This window comes from Bos javanicus, chromosome 14, assembly GCF_032452875.1.
Source record: "Bos javanicus breed banteng chromosome 14, ARS-OSU_banteng_1.0, whole genome shotgun sequence".
Lineage (NCBI taxonomy): Eukaryota > Metazoa > Chordata > Mammalia > Artiodactyla > Bovidae > Bos > Bos javanicus.
The window spans coordinates 35,018,974-35,043,756 of NC_083881.1; the positions used below are offsets into that span (position 1 = coordinate 35,018,974).

Consider the following 24,783-nt stretch of genomic DNA (forward strand, 5'->3'; position numbering starts at 1 on the left):
GAGGATTTGCTGGTCAATGTGAAAATCTTGTAAAGTCTACCTGAAGCAACAACAATATTGGCCAGTCTCGATCCAAGGAAAGGAAAAGAAAGCCATTCTGGACCCGTTAAGCAACTCCTTATTTTGAATGCTAGTATTACAGCCAGGGAACACGGCCTGCATGCCATTGAAAATACATTCTCTTCATTCAGGATCCTTTGTTTTGGAGAAAAAGAAGCTGAAAAACAGGAATAGGCAGGCACTTTGAGTCCAGGGGTGGCTTATTTTCAAGGCCCCATGCTGGTTGCTCACAAGGGAAGGATTAAAGATAAGATGAGAAAATTAACTCCCTTACTGGAGAGAAGAAAAAAAATGCTAAAATGTTATTTCTTTAAAAAATACTTCTAAAACTGTTATGTAAATAATCTGTACAGACTATGAGACCCAAAGATTCCATTTTTTTCTCTAATCTGTCTCAAGTTATCAATACCATCAAAGGAATATTTACTTTTGCAATTTTATACAGCCCTCTCATGTCAAGTTTTAGGAGCTGGGTGTAGTTCTGATGCCAATTAAGAAATAATCTGGATTACCAGGAGAGAAAGTACACACACGAGAAATAAATCATAGCTGTATTATTGGATGAATGACTTAAAAAAGTGAAAAAAAACAAAACAAAACCACAACTTATGGTGGGGCTAATCAGGTTATTTTTATTGATTAGATATGTGACACTGAACTGCTCTAATTTTCTCCTTATTTAAGAACAACACCATGAAAATAATACCCAAGTAGAGAATAAGAGTAAGAACTTCACCATTCCAAAGATTAATTGTGATTGTGGAAAAAACCCAATGAATCCCAAACATGAGAGAGTTGCCAAGATGTGGTACAAAGAGGGAAGAATGAGAACAAAGCCAGGACAGATCTGGCCAAGTCAGGCCCACGCAGTGCTGGCAAAAAGCCTACACAGCTAAATCCAATCAAAAGACCTATCTAGCTTTCATTTGTAACCTCTCCTATCTCTCTCTCCTTCCTAGTGTTACAGCCATTCTCTCAGACCTTGATTATTTCCTACCAGGAGGACTGCAATAATCTTCTCTGCTATCAGATCAATCTTCTAAATTGTACATGTCCATTATGGCTCAGATGGTAAAGCGTCTGTCTGCAATGCAGGAGACCCGGGTTCGATCCCTGGGTTGGGAAGATGCCCTGGAGAAGGAAATGGCAGCCCACTCCAGTATTCTTGCCTGGAAAATCCCCTGGACCCAGAGCCTTGTAGGCTACTGTCCATGGGGTCGCAAAGAGTCGGACACGGCTGAGCAACTTCACTTCACTTCTTCACTTCATGACGTCACTCTACTGCTTCAATACTCTTCATGGCATCCCCATGCCTACAGCACAAAACCTAAATGTTTAAAGGTTTCGGTTTCCAAGTTTTTTCTAAGTATGTAGGCATGAGGGATTTTATCAGCCAAATGCACTGTTGGCCACAAGATTATGGACACATTCTTAAGCATCAGTTTTAATGTCTTAACCCTGAAGGGGCAGATGCAGAGAAGTGAGATTACTTTTCCAAACTTTTTACTGGGTGCATCCCCTTTTTGCAGGCAATGAGCCCATCAGAAGATAGATGAAATTCCTGTTGTCAGTTAACAGATGAGCTTCGTTGGGGCAATCATTTAATTTTCTGAGACACAGGTTCTTCATTAGAAAAAAAGAAGGAACTAACTGGATGTTTAATGACTGTGAGATGGCAGTGTAGGTTGTAAAAGCTGAACAAAGGGGCAGTGCTTTTATTACCATTTCAGAACATTTTCTGCTACTCATCTTCTGCAAATACGATCCTCTATATATCCTTAATAGATATCCAGCCACTTTGTCGCTCATTTCCCTAAACGGTTACGCTCAGCTACCACCGCTTCCTGTATGCTACCTGGAACAATAAAGTATTCACTATTTCCCACTCCCTCTTCTGAACTCCTCAAGGTAAGCAATAATAGCTCGTATTTAGAAAGTGCCTATGAGTGTTTTTCTAGGTGCTTTATACTGTTTTCCCAAAAGCCCTGTGATTGCTCCCATTTTACAGATGGGAAGATTAAGACAGAACAAGTGAGACTGAATTATCTTCAATGGGCTATTCCAAAGGCCTTAAAGCAAGGGAGGTCCAAAGCTGGTGATGGCAGACCAGCGTGGTGGTTGGAAAACTATGATGATTCATGTTTGTCCGCTGCATTTCCTTTTACATGTATGGGCATGAAAAATAGAGCTTTATTCAAAAGGTAGCAGGAACATACATTTCAGTATGTTACTGCCAATAAGGAGGAAGAGGCTGACAGTTAAAGGGAAAGAGAACCACTGTCAGAATCAGGGCAAAGGAAAGGGATAAAGGAGGCTCTTTTTGCTGGAAATCCCCTTAAGAGCCAAAAATACTGTGCTAGTTCATTTTGAGAGTTTAGATTCCAGGTCATTTCACAGAATTCCGAAATTATATTGACAACCCTAATTTATTTCATTATTTTGATCTAACATGGCACTGATACACAAAGTAGAGAATAAAATCAGGGAATGATCCTTTGGAACTAAGTGGCCACGTGGCACATCTGGCACACAGCCCTAGGGCACTGCTCTGCTGGGATGGCCAGAGCCACCACAAGGGTTTGAAAGTGTGCTCTGGGTTTTACTCATTTGTCAAATATTTCTCAGCTGAGAACTGTGGCTGTCACTGCCACCCATCCACCGAAACCCACTTTCTGTGTTTTCCTGGCCACACAACTAGGTTACATCTCCTGGTCTCCCTTGCACTAGGCCAAGGAAGCAGCGGTGTGTGCCCTTCCTTCCAAGGCTGGTACTTAGAGTGTGCCATTCACGCTCCCCCTGCTTCTTCCCCCTGTGGGCTAGAAAGCTGATGACAGGCCCCAGAAGCCTCAGAAGCTATCCAGTGAGATGGCACAATCATTCCTGCACTGCCAAAGGCTGCCTAGACCATACAACCTAGATAATCCACTCAAGCCCAATCAATAGGACAGAGATGTTTCTGCTGTGTTTGAGCATGAGATTTGGGGCCTATTTGTCACTGCCAATTTGCTACCCTGACAAATTCATGTGCTGGCTTGTGCTTCATCGGGGCCCCAGATGCAGGCACACGATGCCTGCACTGACTTTACTGTCTAGTCAGTCACACTGTGACCGTCACTGACTTTGCCCTGGTGTCCTGAAGGCAGGAGTAAAATTAATCAACACAAAATTCAGAACATGATCTAGAACGAGGGCCGTCAAACATTTTCTCTAAAAGGACAGACAAAAAATACTTTAGACTTTGCTGGCCATATATAGTCTCTGAGAAGATTCTTTTATTTTAAAATAAACAAATATATATAAACCCTTTACAGGGCTTCCCTGGTGGCTCACACAGTAAAGAATCTGCCTGCAATGCAAGAGACTCAGGTTTGATCCCTGGGTCAGGAAGATCCCTCAGAGACGGGAATGGCAACCCACTCCACTATACTTGCCTGGAGAATTCCATGGACAGAGGAGCCTGGCGGGCTACAGTCTATGAGGTTGCAAAGAGTCGGACATGACTGAGCAACTAACACTAACTAACTAATAAGCCTTCAAAAATTCAAGCAGCATTCTCAGCTTGGAAGCGCTACAGAAACAGGTAATGAATCAGATTTGGCTTTGAGATACAATTTGTCAATCCCTGGTCTAAATTTTTAAAATCCAAAGGAAGGCACATATTTCATGATATGGAAAAACTGCATGAAATTCAAACTTGAGAACTATTAATATAACATTTGGTGACATGTATTCATTTACATATGTCTGTGGCTCACTACCAGGGCAGAGCTGAGTAGTCATGACAGCATATGGCCCAAGACATTTTTATTATCTTACCCTTTACCAGAAAAGTTTGTGAACCCCTGGTCCGGAGGTTCCAAAAGAGAGATCATTCTGTTTAAGTATAACTAAATCCTCTATAGTCCGAGGAGGATGCTAGATGTCTAGCTGCTTTGATACCATGCTGAGAATCCAGCATCTACAGCCATCATGGAAGGTGGTCATCTCTCATTAGAGTCTGGAGTTTACTGTCATGCCCTGAAACAGACACAGTACTCTAAAAAGTAGCAGTCTTTATTGGCTACCTGGAATGTTCTGATGAAATGGGGTAAACTGTCGTCAAATTTTTCTTCCCTCAATGTGCTGAACGATCACAGTAATACACTCCCTAGGGAGGTTTAGTTGATCTAAACTTATTGTGACAACTGGGACCATCCTATAAGCCTGGCACAGTACAAAACAAAAGCTTAGAGAGCAGGTACAAGATCAATCAGTGATATATGCTGTATTTATTATTAGGTTATTGCTATTAGTAAGACATAGCGCTGGACCCTTCAAATTCATGACACAACTTAAATCTTTTTTTTTTTTATATACCTTCTAGCTTTACTGAGATATCATTGATGCAAGTGAATTTTTAAAGTGATTACAAGCAGTCAGATTTATGAATACAGAAACCAGGCTCAGCATGGATAAACAGTTTGGCCAAGGTCAGTGAACTGAAAATCAGAGCTTGAATATGAGTATAGCTCTATTTGAATTCAAATCTGATGCTCCTTCTATTACATCATAAGGCCAATCACATATTGGTACTTCAAAAATTTAAAGCCAGTATCATATATTACCTACTGGCCACTATGTCAGATTCAAGGGTTTTTTGTTGCTGTTTTTTTTTTTTTTTTTTGACAGTCAAGGTTCAGCTACACTAAAATGCAGTTAATATGTATCTTATGCCACACATGGTACTGTTTTTCACATTTGATCTCTAACCTCTTAAATTTGTTTCCTCATCTGTAAATGGGTTTGGCAACAGCAGTTTCAGAGCACTAGAGTTGAGTTAAATGAGTCCTGGGCACAGGGGAGATTCTTAATAAGTAGGGCCTACAATTGATGCTTTCAAGCTGTGGTGATGGAGAAGACTCTTGAGAGTCCCTTGGACAGCAAGAAGAGCAAACCAGTCAATCCTAAAGGAAATCAGTCTTGAATATTCATTGGAAGGACTGGTGCTGAAGCTGAGCCACCTGATGCGAAGAGCTGACTCACTGGAAAAGACCCTGATGCTGGGAAAGACTGACGGCAGGAGGAGAAGGGGACGACAGAGGATGAGATGGTTGGATGGCATCACTGACTCAATGGACATTAGTTTGAGCAAATTCTGGGAGGTGGTGAAGGACATGGAAGCCTGACATGCTACAGTCCATGGAGTCACAGAGAATCAAAAATGACATAACAGCAGAACAACAACAATTAAAATGCTAAGCTTCATGCTGTGTTAAGTATTCACGTTTAGGTTTTTGTGTAAAATGAGGAGCGAGGCTCAAGATTCTGAAGACCTATTCTAGCCCAAAACTGTATAAGACACAGGTGTTAAAGTAACAATAAAAAGAAAGTATTAAAATAATCAAGATACTGGGTATCACGAGAAGTTCTCCCCCAAGAAGGACATGCTTGGACATCAGCACAAAGCTTATTTTAAATATAAATCTGGGGTCTGTTTTTTGATGTCAACAACTATATTATTACCTTGTCTACGTTAAAGAGACCATTCAACGAAAAAAAGCAAGACTCTTTTACTTCAGTAAAATTGGGGAATTTGGATTTGGTTTGAAAGCAACTTTAAAAGATGCTAGGACATATTAGGAACAACCTAATTTACATTAACATCCATAGACTTCATTTTCCTTTTAATATGCTGTTTCTTTTCTCTTCCTTAAAACTTGAACTGTATGTAGTACTTTCTTTTTGTTCCCATCACCTTTGTTATAAAATAGCACTTCCTTATAACACCCAGCAGGCCTGCTTCCCACAGCTAGGATTACATGGAAGGTGAGACATTCTCAAACTTTTTTTGGTACATATTGCTGTAACATGCCCTAATTTTGCATTATATCAACCAGATCCTGTATCCCTTTACTGAATGGCCTACTCATCGAGTAGCCTAAGCTACTGTGACTAAGCTACTTCTCAAGTATCTGGTTCCCATAGAGACGGAACAGCAATCACATTGTCAGGCATTCACTGCTTTATATGCTTGCAGAAGGCCCAACCACATACCCCCTTGACAAAGCCCAGTAATATCCCTGAACCTGTGCTCTAAGAGAGGTGGCTCACCCCTGAACTGTCCCGAGACTTCTCTCCTGCATCCCGGGTAGAAAAGAGGGATCCAAGTAATGATCAAAAGCATCAATTCTTTGGCGCTCAGCTTTCTTTTATAGTCCAACTCTCACATCTATACATGACTACTGGAAAAACCATAGCTTTGACTAGATGGACCTTTGTTGGCAAAGTAATATCTCTGCTTTTTAATATGCTATCCAGGTTGGTCACAGCTTTTCTTGCAAGGAGCAAGAATCTTAATTTCAAGGCTACAGTCACCATATGCAGTGATTTTTGGAGCCCCCAAAAATGTGGTGTTCAAGAAGACTCTTGAGAGTCCCTTGGACTGCACGGAGATCCAACCAGTCAATCCGAAAGGAAATCAATCCTGAATATTCACTGGAAGGACTGATGCCGAAGCTGAAACTCCAATACTTGAGCACTTGATGCAAAGAACTGACTCATTGGAAAAGACCCTGGTGCTGGGAAAGACTGAAGACAAGAGGAGAAAGGGACGACAGAGGATGAGATGGTTGGATGGCATCACTGACTCAATGGATATGAGTCTGAGTAAGCTCCGGGAGTTGGTGATGGACAGGGAAGCCTGGCATGCTGCAGCCCACGGGGTCGCAAAGAGTTGGTTATTATTACTGTTTGGAAGCGTCCTTGCTGAACCACATGTTCTTATAAGACACAAGTATCAGATCTTAGAGCAATTCTGCCAGATTCTAAAGTTCTCCAATAAAGAGATGATACAGCAAGCTTTCTTGCATGATTTAGGCTGCAAGTCAACATCCTCAGCAAGGAGTCTTCAAAAGTCAGGAAAGGGCCAGGTCCCACCAATGAGAGGACAGGGTGACTGACAGTGCCAAGCTCAAAGAAAGTGTTTGGGAAGAAATTGAGCTAAATGTGTCTGAGGACCTTCTCATCCTGAGCTGTGCACTGTTAATTCTAAATCTGACATCCTTCCCGACCACTCTCCACCATCTCCTATGGTCCCCTTCCAGGTGTCACCTTGCCTGGTCTGAGCAGATGTCTCATGGGCATTTCAAACTTGAGCAACGCTGAATTTTCTATTTTCCCTCCAAATTAGTTCTTCCCCATCTCAACAGATTTATGAAAATTCTTCCAGTTGCTCAGGACAAAACCCTGTGAATGATCTGATCTCCTATTGCCTATTGCCCACTATCAGAGTCCATTAAATCCTAATTCTTTATCTGCAATAGAACCCATAATCCAATCATTTCTCCATCTTCACTGCCAGTGCATCTGATCACCCTGAAACCTCCTCTCTGTTCCTCATCCTCTCTCTCCCTACCACTAATTCTCCACATACAGCCAAAGGAATTTAAAACACTATATCAGATCTCATATCTCCCCTTGAAGACTTTCAGTGATTTGTTACAGCGCATGAAATGAGATCAATTCTGTTGACTATGGCTGGGAGGTGCTTCATACCTGCCCTCATCCTGGCACCTATCTCTCTTGACTCTATGTCTCTTTCATTAAGCTCAGCAACACTGTCCCCTTTGCCTCTCAAACATTAAACCCTTTCCTGTCTCTGTGCTTGCTATTTCCTCTGCTTATAACACTCTTTCTCCTGATGGGCACATTATCCACTGGACTCTCTAGGTCATTCCGATCTCAGGCTCAAGGGATCATGCTCAGGTAGATGTTCCCCAACCCAACTTTCTGAAGTTACTCTCTCTTCAACACCCATCAACTCATAAAGGATAACCTTACAATTAAATATCTCAAATCATCTATATTTGAAAGAATACATACATTTGGCTTTGGGAAACTATAGAAGATAAAAATTTTTATCACATACCCTAGTATGAAAAAACTAAATACTATGGGTTGAAGTCTTAAAATAGCAATAGTTGACACTGGTAAAAATAAAATTCCTAATATTTATAACATTTGGCTTAGATATCATCAAGAATCCAAGTGAAAAATTCTAAGTTGCCATTGGTTTCCATGTTAGGTATGAATTCCATGCGAAAACCTGTAATTTATGGTCAGAGAATGACACAAGGCCAGGAAGTCAGGGGATATTCACCACCTCTAAGCAGGCCCCTTTCAATGGCTTAGAGCACACAGATCAAGACAACTCTCCTTAATCAATCTGGCCTCTAGTGACAGAGCTTTTAAAGACTTGAGACTTTCTGGATGGTTTTCAAATGTTGATTTCCTAAGTGTTTCCTTTTCAACACTTTTCTGTGAGTTCCAGGGGCCAGCTCTCTTCCTCCAGGAGTTAGTTGTAGGGCCATTAAAATGATTCAGTAAAGATGATCTTCAAGACTCTTCCTACTTACTATACTTTGACATTTTAGGCTTTTAAAGGAGCAGTTTTTGTAGAAATAGGGATAGGAATAATATCGATCAAAGAAATAATAAAAATAATGCAACTAATATTTACAGAATCCTTAATATGTGCTAGCCACAAGTAAAGACTTATTTTGAATGATTGACTCTACGACTTCCGCACAGCAAAGTAAACCATAAACAAAATAAAAAGATAGCCCTCAAAATGGGAGAAAATACTTGCAAATGAAGTAACTGAAAAAGAATTAATCTCCAAAATATACAAACATTTCATGCAACTAAATATGAAAACAACAAACAATCCAGTCAAAAAATGAGAAGATCTAAATGAAAAAATCTAAATCTAAAAAATGAGAAGATCTTCTTCTCCAAAGAAGGCAAACAGATAGCCACGAGGCACCTGAAAAGATGGTCAACATCACTAATTATTAAATAAATACACATATAAATGCTGGAGAGGGTGTGGAGAGAAGGGAAAATCTCTTCCACTGCTGGAAATGTAGACTGATACAACCTCTATGGAGAACACTATGGAGGTTCCTTAGAAAACAAAAAATAGCCTTATTTTTAAAATAATCTGTGTTTTTATTCATTATCTTCTCATAGAAAATCTGTTTAACAATAAATTGGGGGATATTGTGTTTTACAGATATTTCTGACAGACATTCAAATGGTGGAATATTCTAGCTCTTACCAATGTGCATTTCTCTAGCCCTCCCCTTTTTTTGTATTAGGTATATATTTAGGGTTAAGGAGAGGAAGGCTGCACTGTGACAATGAGCATCTCTCCACTTTCACCTCCAGATGCCTATATATCAAGCACTAAATATGTATTTATTGAAATATGATTTATTGAAAGGGTGAATTCCTGCAAAGTCTGTAATGAGAGCATGACTATTTTATGAATTATCAATTTTAACAGTTAATGCTGAGAAATGTCTGGAGTCACCAACACATAAGAATTAGTTCCTAAGACTTCCAACCAATACCTCCAAGGATCTAAGACTTGTAATATGATTTCTTTAATGATTAAAAAAATGAAAAATATCATATTCACAGGATAATTTCACTTAAGACACTTTTAAATAACATGACTTTTGCATGAGAAAAAGCTATGGAACCAGCAAGGAAACAAAAAGAATTTCCAAGGTTTTGGGGAACCCAAACACAGAACACTGAATTTAAAATTATATTCATGGAAGGTGATCTGTAAAATTATTCTGTACCTAACCACCAAGATAAGTTGTTGTAACAACTAAGAATTGGATATATTTGTCCTTTGTCATTCAGAGGCCAAATTTTTACAAACTATTCACATAAATTTAGCTGCACAGCAAAGGGACTAATAAAGACATTCATAGTAAGTGTTTTGAAAATAAAATACTAACACTGCTAATCATGGAAGACAATATAAAGTGAACTATCTGCTCCCCTGAATATGCTGGGAATAAAGAGAATAAAAACATGTGGCAAATAAAAAAACACAATACAAAAGATCCTTCTATATCATCTATATATTCTACTATTTCACCCTAGAATAGCATCTGATCACCTTTATTCATTGGGGTCTGAAGTAAGAATGTATTTAATTGCATAAAGTTTATCTTTATGAGATATTTATCTTCTTAAGAGCCTAAAAAGAACTCCTTCTGTTAATTTATGGCTTTGTCTTATATATATATTTATTTCAATAAATTAAGTACTTTAAGCCACATTCCCATTTGGATAAAAAATTCAATTCTAGGCAGATTTAAAGAAATGAGCAAATGATGCCTCTTGGTACTCACCCTCCCATATCTGTTGGCATAGGACCCAGTGAGCAAGGAATGGAAAACAATGATTGTCTCGTCCAAGTCCCAGATGAACACCCTCTACAAAGGAAGCACCAAATCAGTGTGTCTTGCCCTTGGCTGAGAAACCTGCTACTCATAACTTCAACAAGGAAAGGTAGTCTTGAAATGCGAGACAAATGAAAAATCTGAATTTACTATTTTTTAAACACAAATGTTCCAAAGTATATGTCCCAGATTTTCTCAGATAAAACCTCAGATAAGATATGAGAATAAACATATCAGCAACACTGTCAAAAATACAGGAAAGAAATAAGACTATATGTTCTTTCTACTTCTGTAGTCACTTCTCAGTCTTAGTTCTAAAGACATGGAAAATAAGCTAAAACGAGTTTGTTTATAATTTCTAAGAGGGGCAATCAATGAAAAATCATTCAGTTGATCTTTTCTTTGCCTTTGGTCACTGTTCATTAAGAAGCGTTAAAATAACTAATCTTATGGCTTATTCTTAATAAACCGAGTATCTAAAAATTGTATATAAAAACTAAAACTTTACATCATCTATTCACCTTGTATTACCTACTGGGATGTTATCAAATGGATGGTATATTGTTCCTGCCTGATTTTATTGAGATTTCATAGTTAATAACTTAAGTAGACATAACCTGCATGCTCTTGGCATACTCTTGGGGTTTTTAGAATTGAATTATTGAAGGAACTCATTTCAAAAAGATCTTTGAGATATCACCAAAGGCTTCCATATTCTGCTTTTTTCTTCCCAACCCCACTCACACCAGCACATATTCATACACGCAAGTTCTGCTGGAAATCTGTCATCTTTTCAGCCAAAACAATCATGTTTTCTACCATCAGTTTCACTTGGGCAATGAAAAGAAAGTTAATATCAGTGGATTCAACATTTTGAAATCTATCATCCTGTAAAGTTTTAATTAATCTCTCCTGCTTTGAACTCCACCAAAGCATGTTTCAAAAGGTGATGACTACTTCTGTTTAGAACATTCTGGGTTTTCTTCCCCCCAATACACACAGGGTGCCTTTAATTTCCAAGTGAGTTTTATGAAGCATATTTAGTACAACACTTAATTTAACAGCAATGACACAGAGCAGTACAAGAGAATTTTGTCAAAGCAGAATGATATAATTTACGATGTTTCACTAAAGAAGAAAAATAAATGCTTTACCACATGAAGTAGAAGAGAAAACAGAAATAAACAGCTGCTTTACCTTTAATATGAAAAAAAGAAAAAAACTGGCTTATTTATGTTGATATGGAACGTAAAGCAGTAACAAAGGCATTCGGACACCTTACTCGTAGCAGGTATACAGAATCCGCATTTTTTTTTTTAATTTTATTTTTTAACTTTACAATATTGTATTGGTTTTGCCAGTGGGATGATTTGGGAGAAAGGCATTGAAACATGTATAAATATCATATATAGAATCTGCATTTAGCTTCTAAATCACTTGATATTTACTTAGGCTTTGGCAACAACATACCTCAAGATCAGAATCCGGAGGAGGAGAAGGGTTATTGTTTCTTCGGCCCCGTCCACGTGACTTCCCATCTGAACCTCGACGCAATCGATCAGAATCTGAATCTTTAATAGGCGTTGAGGGGCTGTGGATTGTACCGTACTCTGTGGAAATACAGGAAGGATTCTCATCTCTTGTTGTATCACCATGGTGTCAAGATTAACCTTGTTCTAATTCACAGGGAAGTCGGAAGAGTAAAGCACGTTTCATTCTGCTCAAATTCTCCATTATCTTTTACTGGCATTGGTAAATAATTTAAGAGGAAGTTGATGCCAGCCTTGCTTAGAAAAAATGTGTGATTAGAAATACTTAAAATTTAATGGAAGATGGGAGACAACAGGTTGTATGAAGTTGGAGAGACTTCCTTTGTGGCTCTCTGCGATGAAACAATGCTCCCCCATCTCCAGGTCCACCTGCTCTCTCATCCCACAAATGGCCCCTGGCCACACTGAGAGGTCCACACAACTGCCTTACAGGGGCTCTTCCAATGACAGAAAGCCTTCTGGTTCACGGAAAGAAATGAAAGAAAAAGCCCTGGGCCAGGGAAAACAGAATCAGATGGATTTATCTTTGAAAATTTAAATTCTCCATTTTCTCCCTCATTTTATGTGAGAACAAGGGGGTGGGCAAGACGAGGAGAGCTGACATATGAGCAACGCCACACTCTGCATGCTATTTGTCACAGGCTCTTTCTGCGTCTTAGTCTCTTTGAACCAAATATCCCAAACCAGGCAGCACATTAAAGTCACTCATCCGGGAAACTCAGATAAACCATGGAAACAATCGCACAGAAGCCATAAAATTAAAAACAACCCCCAGCATGCTCAGAGGAAGAGCTGGACAGTGGTTGTGGAGCTGGGAGGAGACTCTTACCCTGTTTCCAGAAAACAGACATCTACTCTTACCCCAGGTACGTTCTTTTCATAGTCCATCCAGTTCACCCATCAGACATCTCTACCCACACTAACTCCAGGTGTGCTGACTCCCCACAAACCTCTTTGCCAGATCACTCTACTAGATATGGGTTGAAATCTCTCAATCTAATATGAGAAATATTATTTTCATAGAGACAATGACACTACATCTCACCAAACAAAAAACTGTAGAGAACAGCTAGAGACCTGGTAGCCATTGTTAACTGTTACTAAGTTACTGTACCAGTTACTCTATCAACTGAACAACAGTACAGCTGTACCACACTGACTCTACCAGGACCTTCCATGAGTCAAACTGCACGGTCTCAGTATAACCTCCAAGTTGAAGTGCTTCTGCAAAGCCTTAAGAGTCAGGGTAGATAGGAATGGACTTTGACAGATTAAATTTCATTTCTAAATCACAAGAGACAGCTCGATGTCTCTTGTTTCACCTTAAAACCTAAGTGGTCTCTATCGCTTTTAGATGTTGTTTCTCCATGTCCTCTGGCACAGCAAACCAGAATGCAAACTTCCTCATATAAACTAGTCATGTGATTCTTGCACCCAGAAATCACCATGAGGACTTAACAAAGCTACTAGTTAATTACAGCCAGAAAATCCAAAACAACGCCAGTCAATGCTCAATTTATGTTAATCAAGATGCATTTCTGAGCTAACTCGTCTGGTAGAACTGTTAGAATACAGTGCTGCCTGATAAGCATTCTCTAAAATCTGTATTAGATTCTTTTCCTGCAGAGGTCGATGTTTGTGGTAAATTCTCAAGATGTTCCAAACCAAGCTTCTCTCTTCCATGTGGCACCCCACTCCAGTACTCTTGTCTGGAAAATCCCATGGACGGAGGAGCCTGGTAGGCTGCAGTCCATGAGGTCGCTAAGAGTCGGACACGAAATGAGCGACTTCACTTTGACTTTTCACTTCATGCACTGGAGAAGGAAATGGCAACCTACTCCAGTATTCTTGCCTGGAGAATCCCAGGGACGGGGAGCCTGGTGGGCTGCCATCTATGGGGTCGCACAGAGTCGGACACGACTGAAGCAACTTAGCAGCAGCAGCAGCAGGTACTATGCACAAATTTATTTTTTATGGAGCTCATTAGATACAAAGTTGTGTTTTAAGGAAAACATCTTGATCTCTTTTTTCTTTAAATATTGTTCAACCTACATCTCCATACAGAATCTGAATAGTCACTACCCTATACAGAACACACACCAATCTCTTAATAGTTTCAAAATGGCATATTTACTTTGTCTCTGGCATAGCTGACATCTAATTTGCCCGGGATGTCAAGCAATTGTTGTAAAGTCTATCTTGAATGGTGATGAGCTCTCTAGCTATGGAAGTTCATCTCTGTGAAGAAGCTGAAGACACCAAGTAATGTGTCTTAGTTAGTTAGTTCAGCCGCTCAGTCATGTCCGACTCTTTGTGACCCCATGAATTGCAGCACGCCAGGCCTCCCTGTCCATCATAAAATCCTGGAGTTCACTCAAACTCACGTCCATCGAGTCGGTGATGCCATCCAGCCATCTCATCCTCTGTCGTCCCCTTCTCCTCCTGCCCCCAATCCCTCCCAGCACCAGAGTCTTTTCCAATGAGTCAACTCTTCGCATGAGGTGGCCAAAGTACTGGAGTTTCAGCTTTAGCATCATTCCTTCCAAAGAAATCCCAGGGCTGATCTCCTTCAGAATGGACTGGTTGGATCTCCTTACCACGTGTTTTACACATCGACTTCCAGAAAGAGATCATTTTGTCCAAAAAGTAATTTATCTTACCTAGGTTTTCTGAACCCAGATTTCCTCCAACTGACTGCCTGTTCCTTTACTTCTTGGTGTTTACTTCTTTATCCTTTTTTAAAAACTCAGTTAAATCTTTAAAAATACATGTTGTCTCAATTTGAGAATAGAAAAGCTAGAATGAAATCAATTACTTACTTCTGTAAACCTCCCTCCAAAGAAAACAAACTGAAAGATCAAAGTTTACAAAAACATTTTTACATCATGTTATGTAGTTTTTCCAGGTGAAGAAAATAAACCCTAAGAGATGGACAATCTGACAGTTTAAAATATTAAAACACACACACATACCCCTCCTTATAGGTCTCAACTTATTAGAAGGAATATGAAATCTGAATAATGCAAGCTTTTTTTTTTTTTTTTTAATTCCTCTTTGTTTTACAGGGTAGTATGAAATGCTTCTACTCTCCTAACCAGCTTTCCTGTCTCTTAGTTCTCCTTCCTCCTACTGGGGCAAAACAACTCAACAAATAATTTAATCTTCTAATCCATCATCTTATGTTTCACTAAAATCCTCTCTGAATTGTTCCACTTTACCCCCACTGAGATAACGGATGTGAAAACATTCAGAAGAGCATTCATTCCATTTAACCAACATTGACTGAATGTTCACACTCTTCAAGCACTATACTAGGAGCCTGAGGTATAATGATGTACCAACCAGGTATGGTTCCTGCTTTCTTGGAGCTTAACATTCAGAGGAGGGCATTGATTCATGAATAAAAATGAGAGATTACCAAACAATATGGAAAAGGTAATGAAATGGGAAAAGTAGACTGCTGGGTGACCACAGAGGAACTCCATGTAATTCAGATATGCAGGGTTAAAGAAGTTTTCTGCTGATGGAAGTCAAATTTGCCAATGAAGAGGGCATATAACAGCTCCGAACAGTCACAGACCATGTGTGAAGCTGCAGAAAGAGAGAGCATGTTGGGACTTCCCTAGTGGTCCAGTGGTTGAGAATCTGCTTGCCAATGCAGGAGACATGGGTTCCATCCCTGGGAAGATCCCACATGCTGTGGGGCAACTAAGTTCACGCACCACAACTGCTGAATCTGTGCTCTAGAGCCCAGGAGTCACGACTGCTAAGTTCATGTGCTAAAACTACTGAGCCCATGCACTCTAGAGCCCATGCTCTGCAAGAAGAGAAGCCCCCATAATGAGAGGCACACACGCTGCAACTAGAGAGCAGCCCCCACTCTCCACAACTAGAGAAAAACCTGCACAGCAACGAAGATCCAGCAGAATCAAAAATAAAATTATTTAAAACAGAGAGAAAGAGAACATATTGAAGAATTGAAAACAATCCATGTGACCTGACTCTATAGAACACAGAGATAAGACTGGAGTGGCAGGCAAAGAATTCAACAAGGAGGTGATGTCATCAAACTTCGATTTTTTTAGATGGATGACTCTAGCTCTAGTGTAGTGAGGGTCCTGGAGACAAAAGAAGACTGAGAAAGGGAGAGATATCCTCACAAGAGGATAACTCAGTCATCAAGATGATGGATGCTGGTGGCCCAGATGCAGGTAGCAGGGATAAAGGAGAGTTAGAGATTCAAAGAGGTATTTGGTAGTGAGATCAATTACTAGAGGGATAAAAAGGGGGTGAGGATGATGCTGACACTAGTGGTTGGCAGCTTGGCAGATTCCAGTATGAGTATGGGGCTTAGGAAGAAGGGATGGACAGAAAAATGTAGGTGACAATTCGGGTCCAGCTTTGGACATATTGAAGAGTCTGTGGCATTTGAGTAAGATGTCTGACAGGCTGATAGCTCCAAAGCTCAGAAAAGAAAGGTGGGTTGAGTTTCGATTTGGAAATTGATACCACATGTAGTGGTGCAGAGGTAAAGAATCCTCCTGCCAATGCGGAAGATGTAAGATACATAAGAGGTGCTAGTTCAATCCCCAGGTCACGAAGATCCCCTCGAGGAGGGCATGGCAATCCACTCCAGTATTGTTGCCTGGAAAATCCCATGAACAGAGGAGCCTGGAGGGCTATGGTCAATATGGTCTCAAGGAGGTGGATATGACTGAAGAAACTTAGCATGCACACACGGAGTGGAACAAATAGATGTCATTAAAAACATGCAGTGTGTGTAGAAGAAATAGGCACAGAATGGTGGGTGGGGTGTGAAAAGGAATACCAAGGTCAGTGCATTATAGATGAAAGAATATGATAGCAAGGAAAGAGGGATCAGTAACTTCAGATCACCCAAGAGATAAGGAAAAAGGAAGACTGAATTCAAAAGTACTTTAGAGCCAAAGAGGTCTTTGGTATACATGGTGAACGTATAGGTTTGACAAGCATTTAGAAGGTAGATTGGTGGATAAAGATGAGAGAGTAGAAAGTAAAAGAGCAAGCAGGGGGCAAAGCTCCTAAAACATTACCGATGACCCTAAAATGGCCAAATCCAATAACTTTTAGTCTTCAATCCTATCTGACCTCTCTGTGGCTGTGCTGGCCACCTGCTCATTTAAACCATGAACCCATTAGAATAACTGGACTTCCCATTCTTTTGTTCATTCTACCACTCACACTGTACCTTCTGTCTCTTTGGCTACTATTTCCCTCTACTTAAAGTTTAAATGTTCTTGATGTCAATGATACTAAATGTGATCTGCAACAAAAAAAAAGAAAAAGGAGTTTGCAAAATCAGGATGTTAAGCAATGCAAGGCAATGGAATGTCTTGCTAAGATTTTTTAAAGTCAGTTCAAGTAAATAGCAAGCTTATTTACATGCACCAATTACATGCTGAAGCAAATCCCATCTCTCACCATGGACCAGTGATAAAAACTGGTGCACAGCCAGCCCCTGGGTAGACTATATTCTGAGAAGCAGTGCACTAGAGTTTCCCTCCCTAGCCCTCTTATCTCACTATAGGCTCTAAGTGGTTTGTAGCATCTGTAAGACGGATTTCAATGATAACCCAGGCTGATGATGCTAAAGCTTTACCTTATCTCTTGATCTGACTATCCCACTGTTTGCCAGAGCTCTTGATCTGAATATTCCATGAATACCACAGCTAAAGTTGTTCTAAACTGAATCCTCCATCTCTGTTCTTCAGTCTGATGAGTGATACATCTATCCAGTTTTCCAAGCCAGAAATTCTTTAGTAGCTCCATCAAATCAAGACTAAGTTCTGTGACTTTCCTGTCGTAAATACTTTTGCTCCAAGATTGGGCCTTCATTATCCTTTGTCTTAATTCTTGCAAATGGCTGTTTCCAAGCTTGCTACCTGCAACCTTTTACCTATCTTCTGCACCACCATGACAGCAAGCTTGAAAACCATTCAATGCTCCAAACCCTCTGGGAGGAAGGGGACAGGAAGATCAGTCTAGATTCTAAGACTCTGACCTGTGGACTCAACTGCCACATTTCAAATCAAGACCTCACTACTTATTAGACTTTGTTCAAGTTATTTTCCTTTTCTTGGACTCAGTTTCACCATCTGTAAAATGGAAATCAATGGCATAAAGTAAAACTACTGTGTCAATGTATTTAGAACCATGCAAGACACTAGCAGAAGGAAGTCCCACTGAGTCACTTTCTGACACCTTATCTCTAACCGATCTGACTTCTGACACATCTAATTATCTCAGCTCTCCACAAGCGCCATGCTGTTTCCTGATTCTGCACACAATTTCCTTTTCTTAGAATGCCTTTTCTCCATACTTACTCCCCTCATCAGTCTGAAAAATTCCTAGTAACCTCTAAAGATCAAGCTCAAGAATCTTTTTTGTGATTTTCCATCTAAATCTTGGTTCTTACTTTGAATTTACATTTATCTCTATTATAGGGTTATATAATTTTTGTAATCACTTATGTTCATTATGTGCTTATGAACTGTGGTGCTGGAGAAGATTCTAGAGAGTCCCTTGGACTGTAAGGAGATCAAACCAGTCAATCCTAAAGGAAATCAACCCTGAACATTCATTAGAAGGACTGGAGCTGAAGCTGAAGCTCCAATACTTTGGCCACCTGACGTGAAGAGTTGACTCATTGGAAAAAAACCCAGATACTAGGAAATACTGAGGGCAGGAGGAGAAAGAGGTGACAGAGGATGAGATCACTGGATGGCATCACTGACTCAAAGAACATGAATTGGAGCAAATTCCAGGAGCTGGTGAAGGACAGGGAAGCCTGGTGTGCTACAGTCAATGGGGTTGCAAAGAGTCAGACATGACTTAGCAACAGAACAATAAATGTTCGTTATAGAAAAACTTGTTTGATTTACTTTAAGCAAATGTCCATCACTCCTGCTCCTAAAGAGCAGCCCTGGAGGTATTTGTTTTATATTCTGAAAGCACAGTAAGAATGAAGAGTACAAAGTAGACAGTTAAAAAAAAAATCAATGATCAAAAGAATGAGTGTTTCTCTAGTTTTTACTCTATTAAATCTATGAAGATTATCTAATTATTTCTATTGGCAAGTCAAAATATTTACAAGTGGGAAAGAGCTGGAATTCTTTTTAAAGCTTACTTAAAAGTTAATGTTTACATATTCAATCATAAAATATTAAAATCTACACAAGATTATTAAAATTCTACATTTGTAAATACTACCAAAGAGTTCCATAAACCGTTTAAGAGTAAAAAGAAAAACAGAAAACTGGAACTCAGAAGAGTCCATCTAGTTCATCTGAGCTCATAACTCCTACCTGAACCTTGGGGAAGAGATTTCCATATTTTTTAGTCTTCAGTCTCCTGGTTTGTCAAGTTGAGGACGCAACCTAGACTGCGTAAAGTCTGATTATCTACAAATGTACAATATTTACCAAACTGGCTCAGATGGTAAAGAATCTGCCTGCAATGCAAGACATCTGTGTTTGATCCCTGGGTCAGTAAGATACCCTTGGAGAGGGCATGGCTACCCACTCCAGTATTCTTGCCTGGAGAATCCCATGGAGAGAGGAGCCTGGCAGGCTACAGTCCATGGGGTCACAAAGAGTTGGACATGACTAAGCAATTAACACACATACACACACATACCCCAGCTGTTAGTCTTATTTCTCCCTCCACACACACACGCACACAGGCTACAGTCCATGGGTTCACAAAGAGCTGGACATGACTGAGCGACTAACACATGGACACCCCAGCTGATTTTGTTTCTCCCTGCACACACACCCACCCAACTTAGTTTTTGTTTCTCCTTCTCACTCTCTCTCAGAATAATGGGTCTAAAATACTTCAAGCAACTCCAGCTCTCAGAACCAGCAGGGTTTACTGCATACAGAATCGAGTCCAAACTCCTTACCCAGCTTTATTTCTCATGCCTCCCTCGACATGTTACCTACTTTCTCACATATAGTGCCAAACAGTTTTTAAAAGGATTTTGTCTGTTTAAACTGTGCCAGTTTTGACTACAGCCTTATAAGCACTGGCTGTTGCTGTTTTAAAGATGTCCTTACTGACAGCTCTGCCTGAGAAAGGAAGCCCTCTCGGCTTTCTGAACTTAGAACCAGTTCTGCTCTTCTCCCATCTTAAATATTACAGAAAGGAGAAGTTCTCTTACAGAACAGAGGAGGAGAAGAAGTGAGCAAGTAAAGTAAAAAGGCCATAAATCTTCCAAAATGTCTCCTGGCTTGGCCAACATCGGGGAGGAGATGTGTCGATTTCCGCTTTTCTGCAGACTTTAACAGAGAGAAGAAATACAGCTCCACTCACCAGAACACCGACACAAGCTTCCCTAACCAAGAAACCTTGACAAGCCACCTGTACAAACCCACACAGAGCGAGGAAACGCCACAATAAATAGAACTCCACAAACTGCCAGAATACATAAAGGACCCCCCAAACTCAGCAATTTAAACAAGATGAAGAGACAGAGGAATACCCAGCAGATAAAGGAACAGGATAAATGCCCACCAAACCAAACCAAAGAGGAAGAGATAGGGAATCTACCTGATAAAGAATTCCGAATAATAATAGTGAAATTGATCCAAAATATTGAAATCAAAATGGAAACACAGATAAATAGCTTGGAGACAAAGATTGAGAAGATGCAAGAAAGGTTTAACAAGGACCTAGAAGAAATAAAAGAGAGTCAATATAAAATGAATAATGCAATAAATGAAATTAAAAACACTCTGGAGGCAACAAATAGTAGAATAACAGAGGCAGAAGATAGGATTAGTGAATTAGAAGATAGAATGGTAGAAATAAATGAATCAGAGAGGATAAAAGAAAAACGAATTAAAAGAAATGAGGACAATCTCAGAGACCTCCAGGACAATATTAAATGCTACAACGTTCGAATCATAGGGGTCCCAGAAGAAGACGACAAAAAGAAAGACCATGAGAAAATACTTGAGGAGATAATAGTTGAAAACTTCCCTAAAATGGGGAAGGAAATAATCACCCAAGTCCAAGAAACCCAGAGAGTCCCAAACAGGATAAACCCAAGGCGAAACACCCCAAGACACATATTAATCAAATTAACAAAGATCAAACACAAAGAACAAATATTAAAAGCAGCAAGGGAAAAACAACAAATAACACACAAGGGAATTCCCATAAGGATAACAGCTGATCTTTCAATAGAAACTCTTCAAGCCAGGAGGGAATGGCAAGACATACTTAAAATGATGAAAGAAAATAACCTACAGCCCAGATTATTGTACCCAGCAAGGATCTCATTCAAATATGAAGGAGAAATCAAAAGCTTCTCAGACAAGCAAAAGCTGAGAGAATTCAGCACCACCAAACCAGCTCTCCAACAAATACTAAAGGATTTTCTCTAGACAGAAAACACAAAAACAGTGTATAAACTCGAACCCAAAACAATAAATGGCAACGGGATCATACTTATCAGTAATTACCTTAAATGTAAATGGGTTGAATGCCCCAACCAAAAGACAAAAACTGGCTGAATGGATACAAAAACAAGACCCCTACATATGTTGTCTACAAGAGACCCACCTCAAAACAGGGGACACACACAGACTGAAAGTGAAGGGCTGGAAAAAGATTTTTCATGCAAATAGGGACCAAAAGAAAGCAGGAGTAGCAATACTTATATCAGATAAAATAGACTTTATAACAAAGGCTGTGAAAAGAGACAAAGATGGTCACTACATAATGATCAAAGGATCAATCCAAGAAGAAGATATAACAATTATAAATATATATGCACCCAACACGGGAGCGCCGCAATATGTAAGACAAATGCTAACAAGTATGAAAGGAGAAATTAACAATAACACAATAATAGTGGGAGACTTTAATACCCCACTCTCATCTATGGATAGATCAACTAAACAGAAAATTAACAAGGAAACACAAACATTAAACGATACAATAGACCAGTTAGACCTAAGTGATATCTATAGGACATTTCATCCCAAAACAGTGAATTTCACCTTTTTCTCAAGCGCACATGGAACCTTCTCCAGGATAGATCACATCCTGGGCCATAAATCTAGCCTTGGTAAATTCAAAAAAATAGAAATCATTCCAAGCATCTTTTCTGACCACAATGCAGTAAGATTAGACCTCAATTACAGGAGAAAAACTATTAAAAATTCCAACATATGGAGGATGAACAACACCCTGCTGAATAACCAACAAATCACAGAAGAAATCAAAAAAGAAATCAAAATTTACATAGAAACTAATGAAAATGAAAACACAACAACTCAAAACCTGTGGGACACTTTAAAAGCAGTCCTAAGGGGAAAGTTCATAGCAATACAGGCATACCTAAAGAAACAAGAAAAAACTCAAATAAATAACCCAACCCTACACCTAAAGCAACTAGAAAAGGAAGAAATGAAGAATCTCAGGGTTAGTAGAAGGAAAGAAATCTTAAAAATTAGGGCAGAAATAAATGCAAAAGAAACAAAAGAGACCATAGCAAAAATCAACAAAGCCAAAAGCTGGTTCTTTGAAAGGATAAATAAAATTGACAAACCATTAGCCAGACTCATCAAGAAACGAAGGGAGAAAAATCAAATCAATAAAATTAGAAATGAAAATGGAGAGATCACAACAGACAACACAGAAATACAAAGGATCATAAGAGACTACTATCAACAATTATATGCCAATAAAATGGACAACGTGGAAGAAATGGACAAATTCTTAGAAAAGTACAACTTTCCAAAACTGGACCAGGAAGAAATAGAAAACCTTAACAGAAACATCACAAGCAAGGAAATTGAAACAGTAATCAAAAATCTTCCAGCAAACAAAAGCCCAGGTCCAGACGGCTTCACAGCTGAATTCTACCAAAAATTTAGAGAAGAGCTAACACCTATCCTGCTCAAACTCTTCCAGAAAATTGCAGAGGAAGGTAAACTTCCAAACTCATTCTATGAGGCCACCATCACCCTAATACCAAAACCTGACAAAGATCCCACAAAAAAAGAAAACTACAGGCCAATATCACTGATGAACATAGATGCAAAAATTCTTAACAAAATTCTAGCAATCAGAATCCAACAACACATTAAAAAGATCATACACCATGACCAAGTGGGCTTTATCCCAGGGATGCAAGGATTCTTCAATATCCGCAAACCAATCAATGTTATACACCACATTAACAAATTGAAAAACAAAAACCATATGATTATCTCAATAGATGCAGAGAAAGCCTTTGACAAAATTCAACATCCATTTATGATAAGAACTCTCCAGAAAGCAGGAATAGAAGGAACATACCTCAACATAATAAAAGCTATATATGACAAACCCACAGCAAACATTATCCTCAATGGTGAAAAAAAAAAAAAAAGATGTCCTTACTGTTTTATTAGGTGCAGAAAATAGTGCTTTAATTGGGAAATATTGGAGATGCTTATATGGATGTGCTTGAAAAGTAATTTCCCTCCATGAACTGTCCAAATTCTTTGTCAATTTTAAAATATTCATTTACTGATTTATATAAAGTTTTAACACCTTTTTTCATATTTGCAGACATTCTTCCAAGCATGAGAACTCCTCCAATTATGTTGCTATTTCAAATTATGTTTTTCTTCAGAGAAGCTTTTGATTTTTATGGAGTCCTGCTCCACAGCCTAAAAGCTTGATTGGCTCCTTGAAGATTTAGGGATAAGAGTTAATACTTAACCTAAGGTTGCTGGGAAGTTCTGATCTAACATTATACTCCTAGAATATACATGCCAGTGGAATTGTAAGGAAAGTAGGGTACAGGGCTCCTCCAGTTCCCTTCTCTGTGCTTTGGGACGATGGAGGCCCTCCTTTCTCAGTCCTAAGTCTAATCAATGGGAAAGACTACTCCCCCGAAAAAGAAGTAACCAAGCTCCTTGCCAAGAGGAAGCTCTTGCCACATGCATATGACACTGCATTCAGGCCAGGAGAGCCACTATCTCTGGACCCTGAATCTACGTCAAAATGACACAGAAGTGCAGAGCTTTGGGGGAAATGCTTTTTAAGGTTATTTGAATTTAGTAAACATGAGACCTAGTGATCAATTTTTATATAGTTGACCCTTGAACAACTTGAGATTAATCTGCCTATAATGGATAGTCAGCCCTCTGTATCCATGCTTCCTCCATTCACAGCATCAATCAATCTCAGATCACAGTCCTGTATGTGGTATTTACTAGTGAAAAGTATCCCTGCATCAGTGCACCTGCACAGTTCAAACTAATGTTCAAGGGTCAACTGTATTCTATTTGCTGCTAGGGAGGACTCAGATAAAAGGAAAAGAGGATATTACTTCCTTAAAAGCAGACATCGCCACACTCAAGACTCAAGTATTCAAGGCTATGGGGTGAGTAGGAAGAAGATGCCAGTCAACACTAAGGCACCCTGAACTTTGAGGCTCTCAAGGTCAACCTAGATACACACACAAATTATCTTAAAAGGTGGTCTATCAAGACAAAAATCATGAAGACCGAAAGGGAGAATGAATGAAGAATGAGAGAGCTTGATTCTGATTCAGTGAGGACAGGTTATCATGGCTCTCTGGAGGCAGATGCATCAAGTTTGATGCTACTGGCCACAGGAACCATATACCTCCACTGGGTATGTTTCTGGTAATAATTTTTATAATTGGTTTTCCTAGGTAGGGGAAAGCTGCTGGGTAAGGTTGAGTCCCATTACAGTAACCAAGGGGGATTGTATCTAACTCTAGATACAGGTTCTGCAATCAACACAAGGTGAAAACCACCTATAATCAAAATTACCCCCAAATTCTCTCAACCAGATACACTGAGTAGCAAAGGGTGGGACAGTGGAGTACAGATCACACAGACCCTGGTGAGGCATGGAATCGACCT

The 24,783-nt window shown here is 39.5% G+C and overlaps 1 protein-coding gene across 9 annotated transcripts in view; it reads right to left on the reverse strand.

Annotated features, from left to right (window-relative positions):
* Nucleotides 1–24,783, reverse strand: part of EYA1 (EYA transcriptional coactivator and phosphatase 1) — a 372,747-nt gene that overhangs the window by 74,651 nt on the left and 273,313 nt on the right. For all 9 annotated transcript variants that reach the window (XM_061438966.1, XM_061438973.1, XM_061438971.1 and 6 more), the window contains 2 exons: nucleotides 11,772–11,911; nucleotides 10,251–10,334 (listed from right to left, as the gene is read on the reverse strand). In XM_061438966.1, coding sequence (XP_061294950.1) covers nucleotides 10,251–10,334; nucleotides 11,772–11,911 — 224 coding nt within the window. The remainder of the gene's footprint in view (nucleotides 1–10,250; nucleotides 10,335–11,771; nucleotides 11,912–24,783) is intronic.